The sequence below is a fragment of the Sphaeramia orbicularis genome, chromosome 16 (assembly GCF_902148855.1).
Source record: "Sphaeramia orbicularis chromosome 16, fSphaOr1.1, whole genome shotgun sequence".
NCBI lineage: Eukaryota > Metazoa > Chordata > Actinopteri > Kurtiformes > Apogonidae > Sphaeramia > Sphaeramia orbicularis.
The window spans coordinates 31,222,028-31,239,461 of record NC_043972.1 but is presented as its reverse complement, the minus strand read 5'-3'; the positions used below and the strand labels follow the sequence as shown (position 1 = coordinate 31,239,461).

General features: G+C 37.8%; 1 protein-coding gene across 1 annotated transcript; it reads right to left on the bottom strand.

The window, feature by feature from the left end:
- Positions 1 to 14,264: 14,264 nt before the first annotated feature.
- On the bottom strand, positions 14,265 to 16,293 carry LOC115435779 (mucosal pentraxin-like). Its single transcript, XM_030158394.1, is given in 5 exon segments — positions 14,265 to 14,486; positions 15,081 to 15,296; positions 15,298 to 15,379; positions 15,458 to 15,560; positions 16,233 to 16,293. Coding segments are annotated over 5 exon segments (684 nt in total).
- Positions 16,294 to 17,434: the final 1,141 nt, after the last annotated feature.

Here is a 17,434-nt window from a genome sequence, read left to right as displayed (position 1 = left end):
TTTTGTTATTACAAGTCTACATGGCAATTGCTATATTGTCTTGATCACCTCTATTAATTTGTTTGCTCTTCTATTAGTTTTTGTTTTTACTTCTGCTCAAAATAAGTAGAAAGAAAGAAAGAAAGAAAGAAAGAAAGAAAGAAAGAAAGAAAGAAAGAAAGAAAGAAAGAAAGAAATGCTGTCAAACCCCTTTTCTCTTCTAATAAATGCTTGAGAGTAAAAATGAAACATTCACAATGTCGTTAGTTATAAAGGAATCCCAACAGTAATTGTCCCTGGTGACAGGTTCAGCAGGGATTCACAGGGGAAAGCGTTGTAAATAAACCAAGGAGGCAGCACATTACAAACAATTTCATTCATTCATTTCCAGAGTCATTTAATCCTCTGTAATGTCACGGGCAAGGCCTGTCTCAGCTACCAAGAGGCAAAGGCGGGGTACAACCTGAATGTTCATCACAGGGCTGACATAATGAAACAAACAACCGTTCACATTTACACCTAGAGGCGATTTAGAATGACCATTTAAAGTATTACGTCGTATGTCATCCACACAGACACAGGGAGAAACCCCATTTACAAAGGCCCCCACCGCCGGCACTGGGATTGAACCCAGGGCCTTCTTACTGTGAGGCAATAGTCATAACCAATTTAACAAAACAAAACATCAAAAGCCAAAGCTTCTCTAGCCAACATCCTCAGTCCTCAATACTGTCTTCAATGTGCATTTAACAGACTTGTGACTTCCTTCAAGATGGTGCATTGAGACTGATTTCTGGGTCACCATTGAGCATCAAAGGGTCGAGGAGAAGATTTGAAGAGTCAAGGAGTTAAGGAGCTAAGAAAAGTAAGGAATTGAGAAGAAGCTCATGACTCTGGAGTGTCTAGTCTGGTCTTCTCCTCTATTCTGCCTCTGTTGTCTCTTCAGAATAAAAGCTTACTGTAAAAGTTACAGTATAACTGAATAAAACCATACTCTATCCTGTGACATAATATAAATATTCATTCATTCATTTTCTGAACCCGCTTTATCCTCACTAGGGTCACGGGGGTCGCTTGGAGCCTATCCCAGCTACATAGGGGCGAAGGCGGGGTACACCCTGGACAAGTCGCCAGTTCATCGCAGGGCTGAACATATAGAGACAAACAATCACTCTCACGTTCACACCTATGGGCAATTTAGTTTAACCAGTTAACCTATCAGTGCATGTCTTTGGATGGTGGGAGGAAGCCGGAGTACCCGGAGAGAACCCACGCAGACACGGGGAGAACATGCAAACTCCACACAGAAAGGTCCCACCCCCTGTCGACTGGTGTTGGAATCGAACCCAGGACCTTCTTGCTGTGAGGCACGAGTGCTAACCACTGCACCACCGTGTCGCCCATAATATAAATATATTTGTACATATTACATAATAAAATTAACAAATCTAATGATAATGCAATAATTTCAATGCAAAATAAAGGCACTGATTCCTCTTAAGGTTCTCCTAACACAGCTGTTTTTCTCTCCTATAAGAAAAAAATTAGGTAACAAGCTGAAAATAGACATGTTATTGTACGCTATGTTAATGATCACTACCCTACCGGTTTAAGTCCTGTACAGTTATGCAGAGAATAAATGATCAAGGATTCATATACTGCGCAGACCCACATCACAGACTTTGTGTCAGAGAGGTTGTAAAATAAAATCAGATGACACAAAACTATGCCTCAATATTCAGAATAGTTATTGCACTGACCAACAGTGAAAAATGAGGGCACCAGCAAATGTTTCAATACAATGCACTGATACAGCAAACCACTAGTCATTTAGTAATGATTAGATGCCAAGGTCATAGAAAAACCCTACATCCATGCATGCATTTTATTAAATACAAAGAAAAAGTCTCTAATTTGTAAAACATTGTCCGTTTTTTAGGCCATAAATGTTCCCAAAGGAACATAAATAAGTGTGTTAAAGCTGGAATGTGGAACATCAAATTTTAATTAGCAGGTCACCGTTGTATTTTTTTAAATTTTTTTTTAAAATCAGCACTCACCCAGTGATCTGCTCCTAGGTCAGCAAATTTCCAACACATATTTCATAATCTGACATGATGAAACAACTCCGCTCCACATGTGGACATCATCTTTCATTTCATTAAACGACGGGTTCTTATCAAACCTGCACCATAGGTATCCTGCTCCTGTATGAATAACACATTATTACTGTACACTTGGTGGTTTCAAATCATGTACATATACTTAATTCATGCACATCCTCTCTAGATCTTGTTAATGTTGTAATTTTGTAAATCTTGTTAAAAATTTGTATTCTTATTTTATCTACAGACCCTGCACATGTACAGGACATAAAGTGAAAATTCTTTAAATGTTTCTATGTTTTTCTATATTTTTTTAACCCTCCCAGACAGTCACTGGAAACCAAAACTCTCTACTGATCTAAACATTTCAATAACTGTTGATCCACTAATCCTATGAATAAATCTAAATAATTTAGGTAAAAGTTTCTCAGTCTTTTTATTTGAACGTTCAGAGGCTCCATAGTGAACATGGAAAGACTGTCATCTTCTGCAACATTGATTCACCAGGAAAATTTTTGTAGTTTGACAAATGACAATTGTTGTCATGTTCAGTTATTGATATCTTTGCTGAAAAACAAATCAAATTTTCCTCAGTATTCTCTGTTCTGATACAATAACCTTTGAGTTTAGTTTAATGAACGTCTACATGATCAGTAAATAAAATGTAGGAAAATACCTGATTTTCCTTCAAAAATGCAAAATACAGAGGATATTGTTATAATAAATGGTGCTAAATCACCTAAGAAAGGTTAAAAAGAGAGTGTGTTGTTCTAACAAAAAACAAATCTGAAACCTATATATCGTTAGCCTCACAGCATAATTACCTAAGTCATATTTTTGGCCAAATTGTGATATCTGTGTAACTTTACTCTTCTAACACTGCTGCTTCATTTTGCATCATTTGCTATGTCCTGAAAAAAAATATTGGCTTAGGCAATTATGCTAGGAGTTTAATGATATCATAAAGTACAAATAAAATAGGGCAATCTATAGAACTTGATGATGTACGTGGGTGTACAGTAAATTTCAGTGATAAATAACACAAAATAACCTGTCCTAAAATAATACAGTGATGGCTCATTTTTGATCCACCTCCGTATTTCTTTATAGAGGGCTTTCTATTAAACCACAGCTGCACCGGCCCAGATTTAGAGTCCCATGTGGAACAAAGAGCACGCCATGTGTTCAGGTTGTCACCCTGACCTCCATTTTCTGCCTTAACGTCCCTGACATGAATCTCAATCACATCGCTTTCTGTCCTCTTGAAAATTATAAAAAACGCCATCAAGTGAGCTTGTGGCTGGAAACTGTACTCTCTGCTGCATTATACTGTAGTGGTGCTTTTATGCATTTTACTCTTCAACACTACCTGAAAAATCATCAAAAAAAGATGGGGGAAGTGAGACCAAAATACAAAACATACATATAAAAAAGTGCAGTGTAACAAAAAAAGTTGCATGCTACCTTTTAGCAATTCTACATAAAAAAAAGCTCTATAATGTTTGCAAACTAGCACATATTAATTTCGGGAAACTCACTGGGAATACTTATTTTTAAATTATGACATTTTTTTGCCATTTGTTTTTAGCCAAAACTTGATAAAATATATTGAACAATAAAGACAGAAAATTAAAACATGAAAACTGGATTATATACGATTAGCTGATCTAACTTAATCTTGTCAAGATGATGCATTTGAGATGCTGCTTTCTTGTTTTTTCCTGCATGTTGCCTGTAATTAATGAATGGGTGTAGATTTTTTGTTTATACAGTGCCCTATTACATGTTTAGCAGATTAACAACTTTTTTTAATGTCACCTGATTTATGAATTAAATGCAATAAAAACAAGAACAAAATAAACAAGGTGGTATATTTGCATAATGGCATCCCAGATTATATTCAGCCTCCCAAGTGTTTTTATAATGAATGAATAGAGATAAAAACTTGATCATAAGCAGCTTATTGGTGTGCATGCAAATGAACTCAGTCATCTAAACAGGGCCATAAAGAGCAGAAATGGATCATTAAGTTGTGTTGATATTAGGTTTAATTGTTACGTTTATGTTTGTGTGCCTGCATACACACATATGTATATAAATGAACAATTGTGCACTTACCATTAAAGGCCATTTAATGATAAATACCAAATATTAAGTCTGCCAGCTCCTTACTCTGCAGATGTGATGAGATCCAGTATGGGCTTAAGAGAAGTCTGCAGCAAAGTTTTGTGGAGAACAGTATCAGATCAGGTGGAGGGATGAACCCCTAAGAGGGATCAGACCAAGACGACTAGACAGAACACTCATCTCAGCAGGGAAAACCTGCCAGAGTCTGGCTGAGCTTTGAAACAGGATGAGATATAGTTGGAGTGGAGAAAGTAGAGACATTTAGAGAGATATACCATTAGATGAAAAACGGTTGTGTATCATATTCATCAACAGGTGCAATGTTGGCATGGTTATTTCAACAGAAACAGACTGGGGATAAAATATATTTTCAGTGTTGAAGCAGGAAAGGTAGCAATGAAAACCCTTTGTCAAACTTTTGTTTTGACCTGTGTGTACAATTCTCATGAGCCAAGTCATTATTGTGTCTTTGGATTGTGTTTTCTGCTAAGTCAGGGTGACGTACCACAGACGGTATACAATGAATCAATCTGTGAAGTAGAGCGATGAATTTGTATTATGAAGAGCAAGGGTAATTTGTTGTAAATGTCACAGAAGGCCAATGTTAAAACAACTGAGCAGGTGTAGAAGACTGAGAACTGACTGTGCGCTGGATGGGTCCTCAGAAGAGAATTTTAAAGTTTAATTAACCCATAAAGTCCCAAACATCCATCACAGACCAAAACCATCTACTGATTTAACTATTTAATACCTGTTGATCCACTACTCCTATCAATCCATGTATTTTTGGTGTAAAATGCAGTTTGTCATCTTTTCATGATCATCAGATATGACCCATTTGGATGTTCAGACTCTGTAATGAACATGGAAACACCGTCATCTTCTACAACATTGATTCACCAGTAAAACCCATATAGTTGGGTCAATGACAGAGGATGGAAATGCTTGGTTTTTGTTCAGTTAATGATAAATTTTACCGAAAGTCATTTTTCTCTGCAGTTTTCTGTTTTTGATATAATAACCCTCAATTTTAATCCGAGCTTTTATGAATATCTACATGATCAGTAAATTAAATAGAGGAAAAGACCTGATTTTGTACTGATAAACTGCAAAATACAGAAGATGATATTATAAATGGTGATAAATCACTTAGTAAAGGTTAGATATAGAGAAAATTTCACCTGGGAACTGACAAAAGTAGCATTGGGTCTCTATGGGTTAAAGTGTATTTGTACTGGTCATGTTTACAACATTAATTGTGCTTTGTGTATTACTTATAAGCAAGAGAGGCACAAATTCAGTAAAAATGTCCATAAATGTACCACACTGGACCTTTTTATGATGTGAATTATGGGCGGGGACAGAACCAATGGGGAGCAGCCATTGCCGGCTGGAAATGACATACTCACATCAATTGCCGATGATCAAGTGCGAGTAAACAAGCAGCAGTCAGTGAGCAAGATTGAGTGGAAAGCTTGTGTTCATGCCTGTTGTTTGTGCAGCTGTAAACTTTACCCAGCACTGGCCGATAATGTGCCAACTTAGACTGGTGTCTGCTGCACTGGGTCAGTGACCAGTCCATCACAGCCCAGGTAAACTGGACAAACCAACATTACTGCATCACTACTGGTGCTGGAACAGTCCATGAAGGTGGCAACATGTGACTGACCATGCCTGTCTGACGGAGCAGTGACTTAGTCCTTGTGCGTACTTAACAATGGGCCATAATGTAAGTTACTTGGTGGAATTGCTAGGATTATACGTGATCTTTTGAAATAGCAAACAATGAAAATTCACCATAGTGTTATGACCCTGGGTCATAATTTGTCTATTTATATGTATATGTATATGTGTTTTCTGTTTGGTGTGTGTGTTCTCCCCTGTCCTGTAGGTGTGATGTGCCCCTTTTGTGTCTGTTGCAGGAAGCGGATTGGTGGAGCATGATTGCCCGGCCCCTTTAAAAATGGCCCTGGAGCTTCCGTCCTCGCTCTCCCTTGCCTCCTGCCAGCTTCCAACCCTGTGTTTGTGTGTGTGTGACCGTCAGTCTTCGTGTGTTGCTGTACTAAGTCGATTGTTTATAGTTGTAAATAGTTTTTGTAAATTGAACCTTTTTTCTGGTAGGGGACGTCAGCTCTTTTGTTTTCCCGTTTTCTCCTGTTTTTGGTTAGGAAGTTCAGGTTAGTGTTCTGTATTTTATTTCTTGCATTTATTTTGATTAGGTAAGTTAGTTTGAATTGTAAAAGACGATACTTTGTTTGTTGTTTTCGCCACTCCCTCCCCTAACCCTTCCTTAGTTGTTGAGAAAAATACTAATAATAAATATTGTGAATTTTTAGTTTTGACTGACGTGTGTGCTTGGGAGCTGGGAGGGGTCAAAGTAGAGCACATTATGTTCGCCCTGGTGAACCCCTAGGCCGGGGCATAACAATAGGTACCCTTTAAAAATGGAGGGTTAAATGGTTGTCTATGTTTAAAGAGTGGGTGTAGATTCCAGTGTATGCTGCACCCTTCAAATAATGAGAACTGAAAAAAAGGACAAGGATGATTCTATTAGCAGAGCACAAATCAGTAAAAGAAGCCTAAACAACCAAATCGCAGATGACTACTTCTTATCTTGGATTAAACTGAATGAAAGCAAACAAAGTTTTAAAAGTATTTTTAATTATATGACTTTTGACCTTTTTTTTTGGCATATTTTATTTTATTTTAAATTATTTAACTTCAGTGACTTTATGAATGTCCACTTATATAAATATTGCAGCTTTTCACATGTTCACAGTATACTTTTACTAATGTTTACACATTTTTTCTGAATACCCTTTTACCTTAGGAAATTTCACTGAATGTAAATAAAATAATAAAAGAATATGTGATGGCATTTTAGTATATATTGAGGATGTTTACAGGGAATATTCACTGCCAAACACTTAGAACTATTATTCTGAGTAAAAATGGACGCAGGGATAAGGTGATTCATGCCAGCACAGCAGAGAGCATAGGTTAATCAAAACCAGGTTTACATGTATTCAAACAGTGGCGATTTCTCATAGACTGCAAGGGAAGCCCAGCTTCCCCTAAAATTATGAAAATTAAATGGTTAAATATGTACGGTTCTGTTGACATTTTATTGACCACAAATGTGTTAGAACACGTTCACCTCAAAGATGAGTCAGTTCAGAATCAGCTTTATCACAAATCAACGGAGGCGATGTTGTTCACTTCTCAAACATTCTCGCAGCGCTGTTTTCTCATTCGATCTCTGCTCAGTGCATTTGTCCGTAGACGCTGGGTGTCCATGCACTTCAATGGGACTGAGTGGAACAGTTTTTTTCATTGCCTCAAAACTGGACGGTAATTGGATAAATGCCACAATGCTGTCCCGCCCCCGGACGCCAGGCGTCTCTGGGGGTGAATGGAGCTGTGGGCGGAGCTCGGCTGGGCTGGATGCCAGAATCCCATGTGCTGATTGGAGGATCAGTCGAAAGGCTGAATCCCGTTTGATTGACAGCTATTTCGAGATCTACTCCTTCACTGACAGAGTTCAGTTTAATACCGCCGCACATTCTGCTGTGAAATCAAGAGAGAAACCACTACAAAATTACTCGTTCATTTCTTGCACTGTATATAAAACACACTCATTGCACTTCCTTTTTTCAATTTAACATAATTTCAGTGTTTTCTTGTTTCAGTTACATAATTTAATTATTTCTTGTTCGAGTTGAATATTGTTTTGTAGATAGTTAAATCAATCAAACTGTCGGCTAGGTCGGAGTGAAAGGAGCATCTCTAGTTTAAAAAGGCTGAAGTCTTACACTCGCAACACAATGGGCCAAGGCCATCTAAGCAGCCCAGCTCTGCTGGACATTCAGAGGACACTGGTCCAGTCCCTGGAAAAGACGCCTACTTAGTATGATAAGGTCACTGACCATTTTCTTAAAAAGGAACGGAGGGCCGAATGTATGCTTATATAACTTGACAATTTTTTTTTTTTTTTTGAAGTAAGCCGACAATGAGCTTCCCCTGTCTGAAAGACGAGCAGCCGCTACTGTATTCAAACTATATAAACTTACCATAAACAGACTTCAAATGTACATGTAAAATTAACTAAATTATCTAAACAAGTCCATATCATGTAAAAGTGGATCAAACTCTGTTGTATTCTAAGTGTACCTATAGTTGTATGTGCATGTATGTGAATAACACTTAAAACACATAAAAGCTTTTCATGATAAATGCCACATACTATGTCTGTCGATTGAGTCTGGAAGATCCCTCCTCCACTGATACGATAAGAATGGACTGAAGAAATGTCTGGAATTTAGAGCAAAGATTCATGGACAATAGTATCAGATCAGCTGGAGGGATGGACCCTAAAGAGGGATCAGAACAAGACGACTAGACAGAATACACTCATCTCAGCAGGGAAAAACTGCCAGAGTCTGGTTGAGCCTTGAGACATGATGAGATATTGTATATTTGGTGCAAGAAAGGGAGAGATTTAAAAGGTTCCTCCTGGGATGTACTAGTGGGTCATCTGGAAACAATGCTTCATCAAGTTTGGATGACAGCATCTATCTGAAATGTCATATATGTGCCAAATTTGCAGAAATAAAATATTGTTGACAGTGTTGTATACTATATAAATGTTGAATTTAGGCTAAGTTTGGTTAGTTTTAAGTAACAAAAGAAAAGACAAGAAAAAAAGACAAAGGTAAAGGGATAAAATAGGAAGTTACAGAGTTATGGTGAAAAATATAGTAGTATGGGTAGATTTTGGTAGAAAATCAATGTGGTTTGGGTGGGAAAACTGCTGAGGAAATAGTCTAAAATAAGTAACAGTGTCAGGGCTGACCTCACAATTAAGGATGGGGTTAAAATCAAAACATTTTGTAACAACTGACACTCTAAAAGCATGTACACCGTCTTGAGGGAAGATCAAATATAACATCCATGTTCACCCCAATAATAAATAATCCTGCTTTTCCCCAGGCTCTTCAGACCCTGGTTTTCAACAATGATTTAACAAGAACATTAAATCTCTCAGTGACCTTTTCTCAGATAAGCTCATTGTCAGGGTCTGAGACTAGTGGAACCCAAGTGCGTGTGGTAGTCAACAACACGCAGACTCAGACAAGCGTGAATACAATTAACCATTTATTAATCCATACCAAAAAAAAAAAAAATACTGAAGAAAAGCATTACTCTGACAAGGGAGAGCCAAAGGCATCACCGAACCGGGAGAAAAAGACACAAACTGAATTAAGGGAACCGGACCTGAAACACAGCAAACATGGTGTTCAAAAACACACACAGAAAAAAGAAATGCAAGATAGAAACAGAGGGTGAATGCATACAACTGTCCAAGGGAGTAGGTTTCATTCTGACATTGGTGGGGACACTAAAGTGCTCCAAGGCAGCACTCCTGAAAGTTGAAGTTTTTTTGCATTTGCGATCATAATTTCACGTCATGTAGAGCTGATCAAACAAGCAAACAATCATAGTCAGTCAGTTCTAGCCATTTAGACACCGTAGGCCAGATGTGAATTTGGTGTCCCCCCCCCCCCCCCCCCCCCAAAAAAAGGGGGGGGGGGGGGCACAAAGAGGAGATACATGAAGCATGAGAGGAGATGCACAAAGGAGCCAGCAGTAAACCACAAAGAAACATACCAACCAGCCAACCAGCAATAAACCATGGAGAAACCACATGGAAACATATATAAACCAGTTCAGCAGCAATAAACCAGACACTTTAGCAGATATCTCATATCTTAGTTATCTACAGTTCCATTATTAGCCAACTTTGCTTCACTTCAGTTCAGCTAGCAACATAAAACATTTCTTAACATTATAAAAGGTTACATACCTCTATAATTGGATGATTTTTCTGCCTCCTCTTCTCTCCTCTTCTAAACTGTGCAGCTAAGGCCTTGGAAGGCCTTTTCATGGTGATAAACTCTGCAATCTTTACCTGGATGTGTAGTTCAACACCTGTCTGACTGTCATTCAGCTCTGTCTCTGTTACTCACTCACACACACACACACACACACACACACACACACACACACACACACACACACACTGAGCACCGGTCTGGGAGAGTTCACCTGAGAAATTACAGGGGGGGTTGTTGTTTTGTTTTTTTGTTTTGTTTTGTTTTTCCCTCTCATTTCTTTATTTTTAAGACAATTAATGAGAACTTATCATGTTATCAGTTATCAGCCTATGCCACAAACTGGCCCTAAACACACCGACACGCATACACATGCACACATGCACTTAAACAGACATATGTACAAATGTACATGTAAATGACACCTCTGATATTCAAATCTGTCTAGCTGACGTGACCCAGGCAAAACAAATGCAGACATGTTGACAACTTTCAGTTGGAGATACAAACTGCCTCCTGTCCTGTCCAACTAGTGGGTAACTGTAGCTTTTATAAGTAGATGGAGTAACAGCAGGGACGGCCAATCACATGTACAATAGCAAAACCGCAGAGCCAATCAGAGAGTGATAATTAGGTTAGAGGCGGAACTTCTAGCAGAGACTGACAATTAACCCTTTGTGTGCCATAACCATTGACTAAACACTACTGACAGCTGTTGTATTGGTAGGGACAACACAGTAGTGGCTGGATATTGGTAGGGACGTGGCCCTAGCGTCCCTACGCAATTCTGTGCCCCTGCAATGGTCAGAACTCCCTCACAGAATATAATTAACAAAGGCTCAAGCACCAGGAAACAACAATGCATAGCACACCAATATCAGACAGACCACCTTACCAGCATGGGAGCCAAGACGTTCTGGCACACATCACAGGAACTGCAGCACTTATAAGCAGGTAGAGAGCTTATTGCAGATCTGCTCCCAGTGTGTGCCATTAACTGGACAATCACTGATGCACAGGAGAGGGAACAGGAGACACAACAACAAAACCAAACTAAAAAGTGGATCATGAGGCTCATGTCATCTGAACAGTTTACTAACAGTTACAAACTGATCAAACAAGATCTCTTTCACTTTTGGCAAATAAGACATTATATTATTCATAGCACAAGCCTTATTGAACACCCTGAAATATCTGCTGTTGAGAAAATGCTGTTTCAACAACAACTGAAAATGTCTCTGAGCTCATTTTACCATGTACTTAATGGTTTGTCTATTACTGATACGCAGGGGGTCAGAGGTGTGTGGGAGAAGGAGCTGTCTGTGACCACAGATAGAGTCAGCAACAACGGGAATGCCCACAAACGTCACATCTGGTTAGAGCCGAGGGGGAAAACAAACCAGTGTCTGCCTATAGCCATAATGCCGAACAGTTTCTGTGAGCCCTTTTGCTCCAAAAATAAACAAAAAAAAAAAATCAGATAATGTTTTTAATAATTAAAGAATTAAAGGACTGTTGTAGACTTAAATGTGACTCCTGTACACTGTAAGTCTGACCTACCACTGTCTGTATTATGCTAGGTTTTCATTTCTCATCTAACAGTTGTCATGTATGTTTTATTGTGTGTCTAGTTTTTGAAGACACTGTTCTGTTGAATGAAAAGCAAAATTGCAATAAAAACAATAAAAACAAAAAAAAAAACCTCAGCATTTACCTTCAATCTGGACATGAACACTGGTCTCTGGTGTTTAAATCCACAGTTCCTTATTTGCTGTATCCATCCTCAACCACCTCTGTCTACAGTTTGTACCTTTTCAATGACATTCTTTGGCCTGTTTCACTTTTCGTGCTTCCTTCTTCCTGAACTTTGGTTTCCCAAGAGGATATGTAAACATAGGTCATTCTGAGATCAACCCATACTGCTGTTTTCATGGTGAGTTTGGGTAAACTACACACCAGCCTGAGTCCTTACTGCAGTAACCTGGGCTCGAATCCAGCCCTTTGGTGAATGTCATCCCCTCCCTGCTGTCTTCCCTCTATATGTCTACCATCACCATCATATTAGAGGGGGTATATGTAAGATTAATATCCAAACACTTAACAGCAGGAGGAAGTTGCATACCAGAAGAACACACTTATGACCACAAAAACCACCCATTAATCAACACTATGTATCCACAGACTGTATCGTTCACTGAATAAAGCATAAAACTCATTGCTTACATGCTATCTGTATTATGGAATCATGATTTTTTATGATTTTTTTTTTTTTTTTTTTTTTTTTTTTACTTGTGCCAGTTATTTCAACAGCTGGTCAAAATAACACTTGTTTTCTAATCTTCATGTACTTCATCAGCTGATAGTTTACATTATAGCTCTGTTAGCTTAGCTATAGTTTTACAAAGAAAACATCCTCACTAAAACAACCTCAGTTTTCTGTCTGATTTGTGTTGTCAATAGCTGCACTAGAGATCTGATTTTAATTATCCAAACAAGATCAGAACTGTTATACTTTAGTCTGAACTGTAGATCACCAAACAGCAAACTTAGTAAAGATAATAATATGACTTAATTCCTTGATAAGCCTAATAATCAAACTCACCTGTGTTGAAGAAAAGCTGAGATTTCATCATCAAACTCCTTTTCATTTAGAGCTGTGGTGACAACAACAGCAGTGCTTCTAGCTTATCACTTTGTGACTTTCTTTGACTTTAAAAGTTGTTTCTTGGTGGTTCTCATCCCATTTATAGAAAGAAATCATTTCAAATAAAACACAGCTGAGTTTAATTATGAGTAAGCAGGTAGCCAAGCAAAGTGATGTAGATTTGAGCAAAGCTGTTCCAGGTTGATGTGAATGGCCCAGAAGGCCAATTTAAGACACATTTGCGTATACAGCAGTTGATTAGGCAGTGTGACTCAGGCAGGTGATGAGCAGACCTGGAAGACTCTATAGTGATAACCACTGGGCAGGTCCAGAGGAGCATGTGTGGAACATAAGGAGAAGTTAGTTTGCACAACAAACACATTAATCAGATGAACCACAGGCAGAAGAGGGAAAAGAGGAGCATGGAGCAGCTGTCACCATGACGAAGTTTGGTGTTACAAGAAAAATACCCAGCTTCTTTCCTGCCCAAAGCAGAACATTTAGTCCGAGACATCCTATTATCTTGCATCTAACAGCATTATCTACACACACAATCTGCAATCCCTTACACCCTCCTGTATTGTACTATTCTCCTATTACCAAGAAGCTGCTGTTGATCTTGGCCTATTTCCTGCTGTTGGAGTATGTTTATGTGTGCTCACTGATGTAAAAATGAGATAGAGTATTCGAATTTTTGCCCTAGGAAAGAATTAAGAAGTACAGAAAAGCTGTGAAACAAGCGAACTTACATTAATCATTTCCACTCATGTTTAATTTCATACAACCGGGCTACGCTGAGATGCATAACGTTATTATGTGTGAACAGCCATGAAGGCTCACTTCTATCAAAGATAAATAAAGTATGGGTAGACATATAATAATAATAATAATAATAATAATAATAATAATAATAATAATAATAATAATAATAATGGAACACATTTCTTTCGCATTCCAACTATGATTTATTTGGAAAATGTACATGGATGTTGAATTGTGTCAAATTCTTGAACAAAAAAATACACTGATATGATATAAACATCATAAACATAAAAATCCTTTACTTTTCACAGGATTAATTTCAAACTGAAATACAATCACCTTTAGTTATTCATTCTATGTTAGATACGTATTCACAAAGTTTTTGACAGGTATGAATCAGTGACTAACTACCAAATTGCTAAAGAAAAGTTCATTCTAATTTTTCAAATGAAGTCAGTTTTGTTTAATGTGTAATGTTTAAAATGGTCCCCATTAGCCGCGACCAAGGTGACAAGCTAATCTTCCTGGGGTCCACACAGAAGGACAACACAAAACACAGAACATAACAATACATGATATACATGACAATCACAATTCACATTATTAACAGTTCAGATCTAAAAGGAATAACCATTATAAACATCATTAAAAGCAATTTCGTCTTTACAAATGAGTCTCTGAATGATCCAGACATGAATAAACATAGTATTACCATTACTTCACCCCCCACCCCCCTTTTTTTTTTTTTTGTCATGTTTATTTACAGTATAGAGACTGTTTATTTTCTATCAAGACTCTCCCCATTGTCACAAACTCCAGTGCCCCCCAGTTGAGAACATTTCCTGTGGGGAAGTTTCGTTCATCCATATAACGCTGGATCTCACAGGGCGAGAGAACGTAGTCCCACATGTAAACATCAGACATCATACCAACAAAGGACTGAGCAGCGTCAAATCCCCCACCGAAAGAATCCTGATCCTGTTGACACACAATATATTAGTACATTTATAGAATTATGTGGCATATATTATGTTTGCATTTTTGTAATAACTTCTGCAAATGTTTGACTTTTTGCAAAGAAGCATATGAGGTAATTGGTACAATATGTCTGCCAAATAATAAAAAAAGTTCAGTCTAATTTGGACAGAAATAGACTAATGTAATCAGCTCTGTACATTACAGAATCGAATGTGTTCATTTTCTCATCAAAGTAAAAACAAGTGGTGCCAGGCATAACAAACCCTGCCCCTTGCACGTATTGTAGCTTATTTTGGCATGGATCTAATTGATGTCACCATGTGGTGATGTCAGCATATCAATTACCTCTATATATGTGCCAAGTTTGAAGTAAATTGAAACAAAATTGATGTTTTTATAGACATTTGAAATTTTGCCCATTATAACTAACTGGTAATCTATAAACCCAATTTGGTATGAATTCAACCAATAGTTTTGCTGCTACAGTGTCAACAAACAAACAAACCAAACCAAAAAGATTACCCCCTGCCTCCGCTTCGGTAGGTGGGGTAAAAATATGCATAAGTATAGTGGTCAGAAACATCATGACTGTACCTGTCCTAAAACAATTACAATGGGTCCACTGATGTTTGAGCCAGAACTGATGAATTTCCGGCTCGAGGGCTTTCCATCTAACCACAGTTGCACCAGTCCAGAGGCTGAGTCCCATGTGGTACAGATAGATTGCCATGTGTTTAGTTTGTAGCCCTGACCTGCAACCTCCACATTATTACCCCTAATATAGAAATCCATCACATCTGCTGCAAGGCTCTTTGAGAATACGGATTTCATTGAAAACTGAAGGTGTGGCCAAAGAGAAAAAGGAGTGTACTCGACGGAGATCTGTAAAGGACCTGTTGGAATAACATTAATACCATCATGCATGAGGGTCAAAAGGTTGTTGTATTTTTTTCCTGCACATTCAACATTACCTGAAACAGACTGTGAATGCACTAAAATTCTGTATTGATGTGGTCAACATCACTTGAGCCGTGTTGGTTGGTTGTGGAAAAATGAACATTTTACCAGACAGATCTTTAGAAAAGACATGAAAAATTAGAAAAATACAATGTGAAATTTGTATTATGATGATGATAATGATGATGATGATGACTATTATTATTATTATGTAATTTTCATCTGTGATAGACAAATGTGAAAGTGCTACAATATGAGATAAAAATAAGCACAATAAAACCAGCAAAACAATAATACATCATAGGACCAAAAAAAAACACAATTGAAAGAAAATTTAAGATAATATAAAAGAGATTATGAAAATAATTAGTTATATGTCTAGTAATAAGAAGCCTTTAACTAGAAGGTGTTTAAGAAATGCCAAATCAAAGAAAAAACTCTAAAAACAAGAGAGAAACAACGTTCAACCTTGAATCTGAGACACCCTTTACTCCCTGTTCGATATCTATCAAATTATCTGTTTAAGGTCCACCTCCCTGTTCTTTGGACTTGTTTACTTGTTCAGTTGTTGACACATTGTTGATCATATAGGCTTGCACACTGACAAAATAAATGTGTTTATATAACTAAAACGTAATACCCCCAAAAACCACACAAAGATAATGCACTTGACCTCAGCAAGGAGTAATATAACATATATCATACACTGATAAGTATTCTTGAGCATTGTGCCATTAATAGAAAGCTAATATAAGCTTTTACAAATATTTTTTTATTTATTTTTTTTACCTTGAGGAATGGCAGCCACAGCTGTCAGCATGGCAAAGAGCAGAAAGCAGAAAAATACCATCTGATATAAACAAAAACAGAAGCACATATCATTTAGACTGCTGATAATTTGTGCAATAATTTCAACACTTGTTTTCTGGCTTTCACTGCTTCATACAATAAATTATAAATGAATTTGATGGTACTTGCTTTGATCTGAATATAGTATACAGTAACGCAAATAGTAATGCAAATACCTTTGGTTGGCAATATCAAGTATTTCGTGCCTTGATCTTACCTTGAATTCTGGCTCAGGATACAATGCACTGTCCAACTCTGCATCAGACTAGATGTTTTATACTTTAACCACTTCCGTGTGGCACCAGTTAGTTCTTTGTTTCCTTCCCGTCAGGTACATATCTATACCAGTGGCAGCTGCTCGTCTTTCAGGGAGGGGAAGCTCATTGTCGGCTTACATAAAAAAATAAAAAAAAGTCCAGTTATTTAAACATAAATTTGGCCCTCCGTTCCTTTTTAAGAAAATGGTAAGTGACCTTATCGTACCAACTAAACAAGAAAACGTTGAAATTATGTTAAATTGAAACAAGGAAGTTAAATGAATGTGTTTTATGTTTTATTTACAGTGCAAGAAATGAACAAGTAATTTCGTAGTGGTTTCTCTCTCCATTTCACAGCAGAATGCGCAACTGTATTAAACTGAACTCTGTCAAGTGAAGGAGTAGATCTCAAAATAGCTGTCAATCAAACGGGATTCAGCCTTTCGACTGATCCTCCAATCAGCACGTGGAAGCCTGGCGTCCAGCCCAGCCGAGCTCCGCCCACAGCTCCATTCACCCCCAGAGACGCCGAGCGTCCAGGGGCGGGACAACATTGTTGCATTTATCCAGTTACTGTCCAGTTTTGAGGCAATGAAAAAAACTGTTCCACTCAGTCCCATTGAAGTGCATGGACGCTGAGCGTCTACGGGCAAATGCACTGACCATATCGTATGAGAAAACAGCGCAACGGGAATGTATGAGAAGTGAACAACATGGAGTCCATTGATTTGTGATTCTGAACAAACTCGTCTTTGAGATGAACGTGTTCTAAGACATTTGTAGTCAATGAAATGTCAACACAACCGTGCATATTTAACCATTTCATTTTCATAATTTTTGGGGAAGCTGAGCTTCCCTTGCAGTCTATGAGAAATCACCTCTAAT